General features: G+C 50.6%; 1 protein-coding gene across 1 annotated transcript in view; it reads right to left on the bottom strand.

The window, feature by feature from the left end:
- Nucleotides 1–13586, bottom strand: part of DIS3L2 (DIS3 like 3'-5' exoribonuclease 2) — a 419389-nt gene that overhangs the window by 23632 nt on the left and 382171 nt on the right. The window contains 2 exon segments of the mRNA XM_060242825.1: nucleotides 3409–3556; nucleotides 12100–12186. Coding sequence (XP_060098808.1) covers nucleotides 3409–3556; nucleotides 12100–12186 — 235 coding nt within the window.

Here is a 13586-nt window from a genome sequence, read left to right on the forward strand (position 1 = left end):
GACACTAGAAGCCCTCCCACTGTGCCCCGCCCCAAACATCAAGATTACAGAGCATCACTTGCCCCAGACAGAGAGTTCCAACAACACTCTGTGGCTAATAGCCACTGATGGACCTCCGCTCCATATGCTTATCCAATCCCCTCTTGAAGCTGGCTATGCTTGTAACTGCCACCACCTCCTGTGGCAGTGAATTCCAGGACTTTCTTTTATCTCAGCCCTCAAGCGAGGTTGGGGGAAATTACCCACTTTCTCTCTCTTGAAATGCAAGCACGGAGCAGCAGGTTTTAAGGGCAAACTGAAAGAAGGAGGAAGAGGAAGAGGAGGAGGGAGAAGAGGAAGAAGAAGAAGAGGGAGAAGGAGGAGGAGAAAGAAGAAGAAAAAGAAGAAGCCTTCCCCTGACGTTGCCTCCTGGCTCAGGGATTCAGAGGTTGATTGCCTGTGAACATGGAGGTCCCCTTGAATCACAGCTAGTAGCCACTGATAAGATCCATCCTCTAAGAAATTGCCTGTGGCCCCCACTACATCCTCTGGCTGTGAATCCTACACTTTAATCCCTAGCCTGACACCGTAACCACTAAGTCAGGCAACGTCTCAACAGAACCCAAAGGCCAGGTCCACTCTGAGCCTCGGGAAGAGAAGTAGCCGTGGAACGGTAGGGACACCTAGTGGTGGTGGGAAGCACCAACAAGTCGCGGCCAACTTCTGGCCGCCCTTTGTGAGGTTTTCAAGGCAAAAGGTGGCCTGCCGTTGCCTTCCTCTGTGTGGTGATCCTGGCGGAGACTGACCAAAAGAGAGATCTTGGGGTCGTGGTAGACAACTCACAGAAAATGTGGAGAACGGTGTGCCACTGCAATAAAAAAGGCCAATGCCATACCGGGAATTATTAGGAAGAGAATGGAAAATAAATCAGCCATAAGAACATAAGAGAAGCCATGTTGGATCAGGCCAATGGCCCATCGAGTCCAACACTCTGTGTCACACAGTGGCAAAAATTTTTATATATACACACACACTGTGGCTAATAGCCACTGATGGACCTCTGGCATATTTTTATCTAAACCCCTCTTGAAGGTGGCTATGCTTGTGGCCGCCACCACCTCCTGTGGCAGTGAATTCCACGTGTTAATCACCCTTTGGGTGAAGAAGGACTTCCTTTTATCCGTTTTAACCTGGCTGCTCAGCAATTTCATTGAATGCCCACAAGTTCTTGTATTGTGAGAAAGGGAGCCAGTATCGTAATAAAAAGGTAAAGGTAGTCCCCTATGCAAGCACCAGTCGTTTCCGACTCTGGGGTGACGTTGCTTTCACAACGTTTTCACGGCAGACTTTTGGCGGGGTGGTTTGCCATTGCCTTCCCCAGTCTTTTACGCTTTCCCCCCAGCAAGCTAGTTTACTCCTTTTATCGACCTCGGAAGGATGGAAGGCTGAGTCAACCTCGAGCGGCTACCTGAACCCAGCTTTCGCTGGGATCGAACTCAGGTCGTGAGCAGAGGGCTCCGACTGCAGTACTGCAGCTTTACCATTCTGGGCCCGGGCTCTTCAGTATCATAATGCCCCTGTATAAATCGATGGTGCGGCCTCATTTGGAGTACTGCGTACAGTTCTGGTCACCGCACCTCAAAAAAGATATTATAGCATTGGGGGAAGTGCAGAAAAGGGCAACTAGAATGATTAAAGGTTTGGAACACTTTCCCTATGAAGAAAGGTTAAAACGCTTGGGGCTCTTTAGCTTGGAGGGACGTCGACTAAGGGGGGACATGAGAGAGGTTGACAAGATTATGCATGGGATGGAGAAAGTAGAGAAAGAATGACAGAGTCGTAACAGAAGTTCCCACTGGTCAGACCAGTCTCAGTTGCAGTCCCAAGGAAAGACCCTCTACACACATAGCAGGTTCAACAAACTGTATTGGGTTCAGGCAGATATCATAATCAATAGGCAGTCCAATAGTCATACACTTAGAGAGTTTTCGCACTGACCTTACTCGGGAGCGACGTCCCTCTTCACCGCGCAGCGTCGACGCGGATTTCGCACTGATTGCTCTGCAGAACCCGGAAGAGCCGCAAAGTCCGCGGCTTCTGCGTCGCAAATGTAAGCTGCTTTTTGGCCAGTTTACATTTGCGACGCAAAAGCCGCGGGACTTTGCGGCTCTTCCGGGTTCGGCGGAGCAATTAGTGCGAAATCCGCGCAGACGCTGCGCGGTGAAGAGGGACGTCGCTCCCGAGTAAGGTCAGTGCGAAAACGCCCTTACATACATACAGAGCCAGGCAGAGGTACAAATACACAGTCCACGAGATTAGTCAATATACAATCCACAGTCATCAATTCCAATATCCGTCCAACAGTATGCTGCGCTAGCACCATCCTTTCCTATCCCACACTGTGGCCAATCCCATTCCAAACTGGTTAATTGGCTCACACCTGATGACAATACAACACCTGTATTCAAAGATGACTCAATCTTAGGCAGTCCCATTTCACCTTAAAGTAATAGGACACTGACATTCTCCCCCACTGGGAACCCTTGAATATATACTTAGACATCTACTTAAGTCCAAGTGACAGACAATTTTCTTTGCGTTTCCTTGCAGCTAGCACTTTGGTGAGTGCATCGGCTATATTTGTGCTTGGTTCACAGTATTCTAACTGTATAAGCCCATCGGAAATACTGTTTTACATTAAAGGGACGAACATCGGTGTGCTTAGAACGACCCTTCGCCCCGAGCGATGAAGCTGGTTGAATAGCGGCCTGATTATCCCTCCTTTACTACAATGGGTTGGATAATCTGCACACCCAGATCTGATAGCGGCTGTTTAAACCACGTAAGTTCTATACGCGGGTTACTTAGTGCTGCAAATTCAGCCTAGCGGGTAGATAGTGCAACATGTCTCCGTTTGGTTGATTTCCAGCCTACTAGTGTTTCTCCAAGAAATACAATAATTCCTGATGTTGACCGTCTAGCAGCTAGATCAGAAGCAAAACTGAGGTGAGTGGGACTGAGAGGGCTCTCACAGCAGCTGCCCTTTCAAGGACAACCTCTGCCAGAGCTCTGGCTGACCCAAGGCCATCCCAGCAGCTGCTGCTGTGTCTCCCCCCACAACAGACACCCTGTGAGGTGGGTGGGGCTGAGAAGGCTCTCACAGCAGCTGCCCTTTCAAGGACAACCCCTGTGAGAGCTCTGGCTGACCCAAGGCCATTCCAGCAGCTGCAAGTGGAGGAGTGGGGAATCAAATCCGGTTCTCCCAGATAAGAGAGCTATGGCTGACCCAAGGCCATTCCAGCAGGTTCAAGTGGAAGAGTGGGGAATCAAACCCGGTTCTCCCTGAATAGACAATCAGACCCTTTGACCCCTCCCTGAACATCCCAGTCCCCCCCACCCCTGGCCAGCAACAACTTTTGGATAACCTACCGAGAGAAGCGGAGAGCAGTCGATGCACCATGATGTCCGGGAAGCGGCGGATGGGCGACGTGAAGTGGGTGTACAGGGGGACGTTCAGGGCGTAGTGGTGGAAAAGAGCCTCGTCCTTTAGCACCCCGGTGCAGAAGTAGACAGCCATCTGGAAGAGAGAGGGGGGCAGGTCAGAGCTGCTCTGGGGGAGGGCTGTTGCAGGCAAGGTAGAATCATAGGCTCCTGGAGTTGGAAGGGACCTCCAGGGTCATCTAGTCCAACCCCCTGCACAATGCAGGAAATTCACAAACCCCTCCCCCTAAATTCACAGGATCTTCATTGCTGTCAGATGGCCATCTAGCCTCTGTTGAAAAACCTCCAAGGAAGGAGAGCCCACCACCTCCTGAGGAAGCCTGTTCCACTGAGGAACCACTCTAAACTCACAAACACCTCCCCCTAAATTCACAGGATCTTCATTGCTGTCAGATAGCCATCTAGCCTCTGTTGAAAAACCTCCAAGGAAGGAGAGCCCACCACCTCCCAAGGAGGAAGCCTGTTCCACTGAGGAACCACTCTAACAGTCAGGAAGTTCTTCCTAATGTTGAGCCGGAAACTCTTTTGATTTAATTTCAACTCATCAGTTCTGGTCCTGACTTCTGGGACGACAGAAAACAATTCACCGAATCAGAGAATCTTAGAGTTGGAAGGGACCTCCAAGATCATCTAGTCCAACCCCCAACACAATGCAGGAAGCTCACAAATTCCTCCCCCCAAATTCACAAGATCTTCATTGCTGTCAGATGGCCATCTAGCCTCTATTTAAAAACCTCCAAGGAAGGAGAGCCCACCACCTCCCAAGGAAGCCTGTTCCACTGAGGAACCGCTCTAACGGTCAGCAAAGTTCTTCCCCCTAAATTCACAGGCTCTTCATTGCTGTCAGATGGCCATCCAGCCTCTGTTGAAAAACCTCCAAGGAAGGAGAGCCCACCTCCTGAAGAGGAAGCCTGTTCCACTGAGGAACCGCTCTAACGGTCAGCAAAGTTCTTCCCCCTAAATTCACAGGATCTTCATTGCTGTCAGATGGCCATCCAGCCTCTGTTGAAAAACCTCCAAGGAAGGGGAGCCCATCACCTCCTGAGGAGGAAGCCTGTTCCACTGAGGAACCGCTCTAACGGTCAGGAAGTTCTTCCCCCTAAATTCACAGGATCTTCATTGCTGTCAGAGGGCAGTCCAGCCTCTAACAGTCAGGAAGTTCTTCCTCATGTTGAGCCGGAAACTCTTCTGGCAGGGCTGCCTTGGAGGGCGGAACTCACAGGGCAGAGCCAGGTCCCTGGGGGGACTGGTTGTAGGCAAGCACCCTCCTTTCAGAAAACAGGCAGAGACTGCCGATGGCATGGCTGCATTCACTCTCAGGTGAAGTTGCCGCTCTCTGGGCTGGCTGTCCCAAAAGACGGGCCCTGCTTTCTTTTAGCCATTAGACAGGGTTGCACGACTGAGTTTTGGAAAAGAGTGCTTGTGGTAGTGCTTGCTTTTTCGGAATGGATTTTAAGGTGTCATACCAATTTATCTTATACGTGTACTTCGTTTTTATATCGCCTCCCTCACCAAAGGGGAGCCAAATAGGCTTACCTCATTCTCCTCTCCTCCATATTTCTCCCACCACCACCACTCTGAGAGAGCCAGTTTGGTGTAGTCGTTAAGTGAGCAGACTCCTATCTGGGAGAACCGGGTTTGATTCCCCACTCCTCCACTTGAAGCTCCTGGAATGGCCTGGAGTCAGCCATAGCTGTTGCTCAAGTTGTACCTGAAAGGGCAGCTGCTGTAAGAGCTCTCTCATCCCCACCCACCTCACAGGGTGTCTGTTGTGGGGGAGGAAGGGAAAGGAGATTGTGAGCCGCTCTGAGACTCTTCGAAGTGGAGGGCGGGATATAAATCCAATATCTTCATCTTCCTCACAGGGTGTCTGTTGTGAACATATGAACATATGAAGCTGCCTTATACTGAATCAGACCTTTGGTCCATCAAAGTCAGTATTGTCTTCTCAGACTGGCAGCGGCTCTCCAGGGTCTCAAGCTGAGGTTTTTCACACCTATTTGCCTGGACCCTTTTTTGGAGATGCCGGGGATTGAACCTGGGACCTTCTGCTTCCCAAGCAGATGCTCTACCACTGAGCCACCGTCCCTCCCTAAAGGGAGGGAGGAAGGGAAGGAAGGGAGGGGGAGGAAGGGAAAGGAGATTGTGAGCCGCTCTGAGACTGTTCGCAGTGGAGGGCGGGATATAAATCCAATATTTTCATCTACCTCACAGGGTGTCTATTGTGGGGGAGGAAGGGAAAGGAGATTGTGAGCCGCTCTGAGACTCTTCAGAGTGGAGGGCGGGATATAAATCCAATGTCTTCATCTACCTCACAGGGTGTCTATTGTGGGGGAGGAAGGGAAAGGAGATTGTGACCCGCTCTGAGACTCTTCGCAGTGGAGGGCGGGATATAAATCCAATGTCTTCATCTACCTCACAGGGTGTCTGTAGTGGGGGAGGAAGGGAAAGGAGATTGTGAGCCGCTCTGAGATTCAGAGTGGAGGGCGGGGGATAAATCAGATGTCAGATGTCAAGATAAAAATGGACAGATGAAGATGTCAGAAGTTTGAGAGCCACAAGACGTGAACATCAGATGTTTGAAAGCTGCAAGATAGGAAGGAACGAAGGCAAATAGATGGGGAGGGAGAGGTGGGAAGAAAGCAACTATAAATGCATTATCCAAGCCACCAGCTGGCTCCAGGTTGACTCAGGCTTCCATCCTTCCGAGGTCGGTGAAATGAGTCTCCATCTTGCTGGGGGGAAAGTGTAGATGACTGGGGAAGGCAACGGCAAACCACCCCATAACAAAAAGTCCGCCAAGAAAACATCCTGATGTGACATCACACCATGGGTGGGTAACGACTCGGTGCTTGGACAGGGGACTACCTTTACCCTTTTAAAATACCACCCAACCTTCTAGGGCAGGGGTGTCGAACATGCAGTTTGGCGGCCAAATCAGGCACCTGGAGAGCTCCTATCAGGCCCCTTAGCAACTGGCAGTCATCTACTTCCTTCTCCCTCTCTCTTGCTTCTTTCTGCATAACAGCTTTTTTTTGCTCGGCTTGCTCAATCGCACAGCAGAGTTACAGAGCAAAACCTCTATTTTCTCCATTGGCTGAGGCTCCTCCCTTGTGGAGGAAGGGGTTTGGAAAAGCATGCTTTGCCAGGCTCTCTCAATTGCACAGCAGAGCTACTGAGCCAAGCCTCTCTTCCTTCTGTTGGCTGAGGCTCCTCCCCCTCCTGGTCCCCTGGGGAAGGAAGCAAAGAGCCAGAGCTTCCTTTGCCCAGTTCCCTGGATCCCATGGGAGAAATACAAAGAAAGCACCTTTAAGACCCATAACCGCTAAAGTTTTAAGCATGTTTTAAATTTTTTAAAAAATATGTATTTGTGTTTGTGTTCTTTATAAAGTTTATATCTCTGCTACATAATCTTAAATAGGTACACACATGGCCCGGCCCCTCAAAGTCTCGTTTATGTCAGATCCGGCCCTCATAACAAATGAGTTTGACACCCCTGTTCTAGGGTTTCCAGATCCAGCGAGGGAAATACCTGAAGATGGGGGTGGGGGTGCAGCCTGAGGGGGGCGGGGCTTGGGAAGGGGCTGGACTTTGTTGGGCTATACTGCCACAGAGTCTATTTTCCAAAGCAGCCATTTTCTCCAGGGCACCGAGTCCAGAGGAGGGCGATGAAGATGGTGAGGGGTCTGGAGACTAAGTCCTGTGAGGAAAGGTTGAAGGAGCTGGGCATGTTTAGCCTGGAGAAGAGGCGGCTGAGAGGTGATAGGATCACCATCTTCAAGTCCTTGAAGGGATGTCCTATAGAGGATGGGGTGGAATTGTTTTCTGCGGCCCCAGAAGGTAGGACCAGTGGGTTGAAATTAAATCAAAAGAGTTTCCGGCTCAACATGAGGAAGAACTTCCTGACCGTTAGAGCGGTTCCTCAGTGGAACAGGCTTCCTCGGGAGGTGGTGGGCTCTCCTTCCTTGGAGGTTTTCAACAGAGGCTAGATGGCCATCTGACAGCAATGAGGATCCTGTGAATTTAGGGGGAGGTGTTTGTGAGTTTAGAGTGGTTCCTCAGTGGAACAGGCTTCCTCGGGAGGTGGTGGGCTCTCCTTCCTTGGAGGTTTTTCAACAGAGGCTAGATGGCCATCTGACAGCAATGAGGATCCTGTGAATTTAGGGGGAGGTGTTTGTGAGTTTAGAGTGGTTCCTCAGTGGAAAAGGCTTCCTCGGGAGGTGGTGGGCTCTCCTTCCTTGGAGGTTTATCAACAGAGACTGGATGGCCATCTGACAGTGATGAAGATCCTGTGAATTTAGGGAGAGATGTTTGTGAGTTTCCTGTATTGTGCAGGGGGTTCGACTAGATGACCCTGGAGGTCCCTTCCAGCTCTATGATTCTATAATTCCTGACTGTGAGAGCGGTTCCTCAGTGGAACAGGCTTCCTCCTTGGGAGGTGGTGGGCTCTCCTTCCTTGGAGGTTTTTCAACAGAGGCTAGATGGCCATCTGACAGCAATGAAGATCCTGTGAATTTAGGGGGAGGTGTTTGTGAGTTTAGAGTGGTTCCTCAGTGGAACAGGCTTCCTCGGGAGGTGGTGGGCTCTCCTTCCTTGGAGGTTTATCAATAGAGACTGGATGGCCATCTGACAGTGATGAAGATCCTGTGAATTTAGGGAGAGATGTTTGTGAGTTTCCTGTATTGTGCAGGGGGTTCGACTAGATGACCCTGGAGGTCCCTTCCAGCTCTATGATTCTATAATTCCTGACTGTGAGAGCGGTTCCTCAGTGGAACAGGCTTCCTCCTTGGGAGGTGGTGGGCTCTCCTTCCTTGGAGGTTTTTCAACAGAGGCTAGATGGCCATCTGACAGCAATGAAGATCCTGTGAATTTAGGGGGAGGTGTTTGTGAATTTCCTGCATTGTACAGGGGGTTTGACTAGATGACCCTGGAGGTCCATTCCAACTCTATGATTCTAGGACCTAATTGCCATTCCCCAGGTGGGGGCAGGGGATCCCCCAGTTAGCAGGCCCTCCCCCTGCTTCAGGGTCATCAGAAAGCGGGGGGGGGGGGGAATGTCTGCTGGGCACTCTACTATTCCCTATGGAGACCCATTCCCATAGCGTCTAATGGAGAATTGATCCATGGGTATCTGGGGCTTTTTTTGGGGGGGGGCTGTTTTTTGAGGTAGAGGCACCAAAATTGAGCATAGCATCCAATGCTTCTCCTCAAAACACCCTCCAAGCAGTGTTCCCTGTAAGCTGAGTCAGTGTGAGCTAGCTCACAATTTTTTAGCCTCCAGCTCACGCATTCTTGTCTCAGCTCAGGAAAAATGGCCCTAGAGCAGACTAATTTTTGTAGTAGCTCACAACTTTAATGCTGGTAGCTCACAAAGCAGAATGTCTGCTCCCAAGACTCCGCAGCTTAGAGGGAACATTGCCTCCAAGTTTCAAGAGGATTGGATCAGGGGGTCCAAATCTATGAGACCCTAAAGAAGGTGCCCCGATCCCTCATTATTTCCAATGGAGGGAAGGCATTTAAAAGGAATGCGGTCCCTTTAGATGTGATGGCCTGAACTCCCTTTGGAGTTCAGCTGTGCTTGTCCCAGCCTTGCTCCTGGCTCCACCCCCAAAGTCTCCTGGCTCCGCCCCCAGATATTTCTCAAATTGGACTTGGCAACCCTAGGGAGATCTCCGGCCACCGCCTGGAGGCTGGCAACCTTCCTTGAGCAGGGGGTCTGCAGGCGTTACCGGGACAGACGCGGAGGGTTCTGAAACACGAAGGGAAAAAAAGGGCCTCAAAAGCGCCAAGTCCCCTGATTAAATAAAGTCTCGACAGCAGCAGCCGGGCCAAAAGGGAGTCTCCGCTTCGGATTCCTGCCCCGGCCGAGACAGAAGGACGTGCTTGTTTCGGATCCAGGTCAGAGACGAGGAAGGCTGCGAAAGAGGCTGCGGCCAGGCTCTCCAGGCAGGCCCAGGTGATGTATGGCTGATGGGTTTAACAGACGGGGCCCGGACGTCACGGAGCGAGGGCTCCAGCAAGGGGAAAGGCTTTCGGCCGAGGTCTCCTTGACCTTTCTGCGGAGTATGCGGTGGCAAAAATTCCTCTCCGCAAAGTACTGGGAATCCGGAGCCGTCTCCCTCTCCTTCGGGGACAATCCATCGCAGAGATTAAGGGGAAGAATTCACCTCTGCGGGCCTCACTTCCCCCGGTGCTGGATCTTAAAGGGGCTACCCGTGATCTTGACTCGGAAACTACAGCTAGTGCAGAACGCTGCAGCCCGGCTGTCAATGGGGTGCCCTCGATGGGAGCACATTCCGCCAGTGCTGAAAGAGCTGCACTGGCTATCTGTTGTGTTCCGAGTCCGTTTCAAGGTGTTGGTACTGACCTTTAACACCCTATATGGTCGGGGACCTGTCTATCTACAGGACCGCATGTTCCCCAGAGAGCACTGCGTTCAGGGTCACAAAACTTACTGTCCATCCCCGGACCAAGGGAGGCCAGGCTGTGTTCTACACGGGCCAGGGCCTTCTCGGTGGCAGCACCAGCAATGTGGGGGACCTGTCTATCTACAGGACCGCCTTTCTCCGCGTGTTCCCCAGAGAGCACTGCGTTCAGGGTCACAAAACTTACTATCCATCCCCGGACCAAGGGAGGCCAGGCTGTGTTCTACATGGGCCAGGGCCTTCTCGGTGGCAGCACCAGCAATGTGGGGGACCTGTCTATCTACGGGACCGCCTTTCTCCGCATGTTCCCCAGAGAGCACTGCGTTCAGGGTCACAAAACTTACTGTCCATCCCCGGACCAAGGGAGGCCAGGCTGTGTTCTACACGGGCCAGGGCCTTCTCGGTGGCAGCACCAGCAATGTGGAATGCCCTCCAGGAGGCCATAAGGGCACTGATGGAATCTCTCCCAATTCCGCAGGGCCTGCAAAACTGAACTATTGCGACAGGCCTTCGATATCTAAACCAGGAGAGGACTGCCACCCGACACTGCTGAGGAACCACGATCGTTATAGGACCACTGTCAGAAGAAAGATCCCGCCTGTATCGAAGTTGAATCAGCACCATAAGATGTTTTTAAATTGTGTTTTTCTTGGTTTTAAATCGTAACCGTAGATATTTGAAGGGATTGTTAGCCGCCCTGAGTCCGCTTGCAGAGAGGGTGGGATAAAAATCTAAAGTTAATAATAATAAAGAAAGATCGGGCCTGTAATAAACTCAAAGCCAGCTCAACTTGGGTCTCGCCTTCTGTGGGGAGGAGCAGGCTGGCCATAAACTTGACGCGAACGCCTCTGTCATGATCCTGGGCCTAGCGAGGCCTGCAGGCCCCAGGGAAGCCTGCTTAGGAGTACTGGGAAGAGCCTACATTTCCCAGGTCCCCTCTGATTGGGTGGCCAGGGTTTGGAGGGAAACTGGCCCAGAGAGGGGTAGGGCCTGGGAGGAGAAGATAAAAGGGCCAAGCCCAGGCGGGGGGGGTTCTTTTCCTGGAAGGCTGAGCTGGAGGCAGGCTGTAGCCTGGAGAGCTTGAAGCAGGGGGAAAGACCCTTACCCAAGGGGGTAAGTGTTGGTATTAAGAGTAGGGACTATATAGATAGATGCATTAGGGCATTTGTTTATTTTCCCTTCACCCCTTTAATGGTTAATTCACCTTGTTAATTTATATTGCACTGAAATAAACATTTTTTTTGTTGTTGTTCTTGTTAACTCTGCCTGGTCCTCATGCCTATTATTTGGCCTAAGTTACAAGAGGCCTGAAGGGCTTGGGAGGAAACTGTGGGCCTTCTCAAGGGGAACCCTTAAACCAGAGTGGTGGCAGCAATTGGTAATACCCCCCTGAGTTGTGACAGCCTCCCAAACTCATTCTCTCTCCTCCCCTTCAGCTTGGGGTGCTATTCTTGGGACCTTCAAAAAGCCACAGCGCTTGAGAGTCACAAAGTCCATGTTTGGGGTCAGCCTTATGTTGGGTCGTTGTTGTATTTCCCACCTGATGAGCCTCCTCCTTTGGTCAGAACAGTGTATCTGCCTTAGGAATTTCACTGGGCCAGTGGTCCTTGAAAGGGCAGCTGCTGTGAAAGCTCTCTCAGCCCCACCCACCTCACAGGGTGTCTGCTGTGGGGGAAGAAGGTAAAAGGAGATTGTGAGCCGCTCTGAGACTCTTCAGAGAGGAGGGCGGGATATAAATCCAATATTTTCATCTACCTCACAGGGTGTCTGTCGTGGGGGAAGAAGGTAAAAGGAGATTGTGAGCCGCTCTGAAACTCTTCGGAGTGGAGGGTGGAATATAAATCCAAATCCAATATCTTCTTTTGAGCCTCCAGCACACAAATTTTTGTCTTGGCTCAGGAAAAACGGCCCCAGAACAAACTAATGTATGCAATACCTCGCAACTTTTAACGCCAGTAGCTCATGAAGCAGAATTTTTGCTCACGAGACTCCACAGTTTAGTGGGAGTATGGGTTCTTGAGAGAACAGCTCGGAGCGAACCATGACTGATCGAAGGTCACACAGCACTGCATTTGGAGGAAGAGTGGGGAATCAAATCCGGTTTCTCCTGATCTTAACCCCTATACAGCTGGCTTTCAGGGGAATGCACTGACTGGTTCTGTAGGATCCATCCTTGTGGTGGACCGGTTCTTACCTGCATGGGCCTGGAGAACATGTTGGTCAGCACCGATTTCTTGGCTTCGGCGTATTTGCCAGTCCCGAAAGTTTCAGTCAGACTTTTCTGGGGAGGAGAGAGACAAAGACACTCATTAGGTAGTACAGTTCACAAATCCCGACCTGAGGCTTTCTTCTTCTGCCACAAACTCTCTCTCTCTCTCTCTCTCCTTTTTTTGTAATTAAAAGTTTTATTAAGTTTCAAATAAAGGAAAAGGGGAAGGAAAGAATAATATGGGGGGGATATGGGGGAAATTAGGGTGGGAGGGGCAGAGCAAATGTCTCTCTCGCTTACATTTTCTTTCCGGTTACAAAATATCTAATTCTATCAATTCACAATCTGAGCACCATTTACAATGTGTATCTTCCGTTTTGGCTCTTATATCCTTCTGTCACTTTATAACTCTCCCTTTTGGCTCGCGAAGAAACATTTCTTATAGTTGCGCCTTGTTCAGCACGGTATGCGGTACTAACTCCTTATCCTATATTCTTATATACAGACAGATCGCCACTTAATTTCCTCAAATTCCAAACTCATGCTACATTCAACCAATCATACAGTGGCTGCCAGGTTGCCGCAAACTCTCTGGACGCCCTCGGGCAAGAGGCTCGATTCCAACCCCGCTGTTGTCGTTCAGTTGCACAGTCGAGTCCGACTCTTTGCGACTCCATGGGCAAAGTCACGCCAGGCCCTGCTGTCTTCTACCATCCTCCGAAGTCAACCCCAGTACCCATCTTGAAAGGGTGGACATTAACACCAATAAACAAATCAATTTCATGATAAATGCTTTAGACCAAGGGTGTTGAACATGAGGCCCGGGGGCTGAATCAGGCCCCCAGAGGGCTCCTATCAGGCCCCTGAGCAACTGGCTGTTGTCTGCTGCCTTCTCCCTCTCTCTTGCTTCCTTCTGCATCACCGCTTGCTTTGCCAGGCGTGCTCAATCGCACAGCAGAGCTATTGAGCAAAACCTCTGCTGTTCCCACAGGCTGAGGCATGATTCTGCGTGTATCTCTGTATTTTGAGATAAACTTGTTTGAAAAATTAAAAAAACCAAAAAAAACCCCAATAGAGTCAGTTCAAATATCAGTGCTTTTCTTATCCAAAATGTCACAAAAGTCTCTGAAAAGTCAATTAATGATGGTCATGCGACAACACGCCTCCTCAGCATTTAGGCGTGCTTCCGTGTCTTCTTTGAAATTGTGTATTCTGTCAACTGGATTCCTTCTTGGAACCCAAGCTCAAAGAAATTATTTCCCAGTTGCAGCTACAATGCTGTCATCTGTGGTGTACTGGTTTCCCCCCCGGACAGTGTTATACGTCAACTGTTTTTATCCTATACACCAGGGGTGGCCAAACTGCGGCTCAGGAGCCACATGTGGTTCTTTCACACACACCGTGTGGCTCTCAAAGCCCCCATCAACCTGTTCGCTAGCTTGGAGAAGGCATTTGGTTCTTGAAATCACTTC

Source organism: Heteronotia binoei, chromosome 6 (assembly GCF_032191835.1).
Source record: "Heteronotia binoei isolate CCM8104 ecotype False Entrance Well chromosome 6, APGP_CSIRO_Hbin_v1, whole genome shotgun sequence".
Lineage (NCBI taxonomy): Eukaryota > Metazoa > Chordata > Lepidosauria > Squamata > Gekkonidae > Heteronotia > Heteronotia binoei.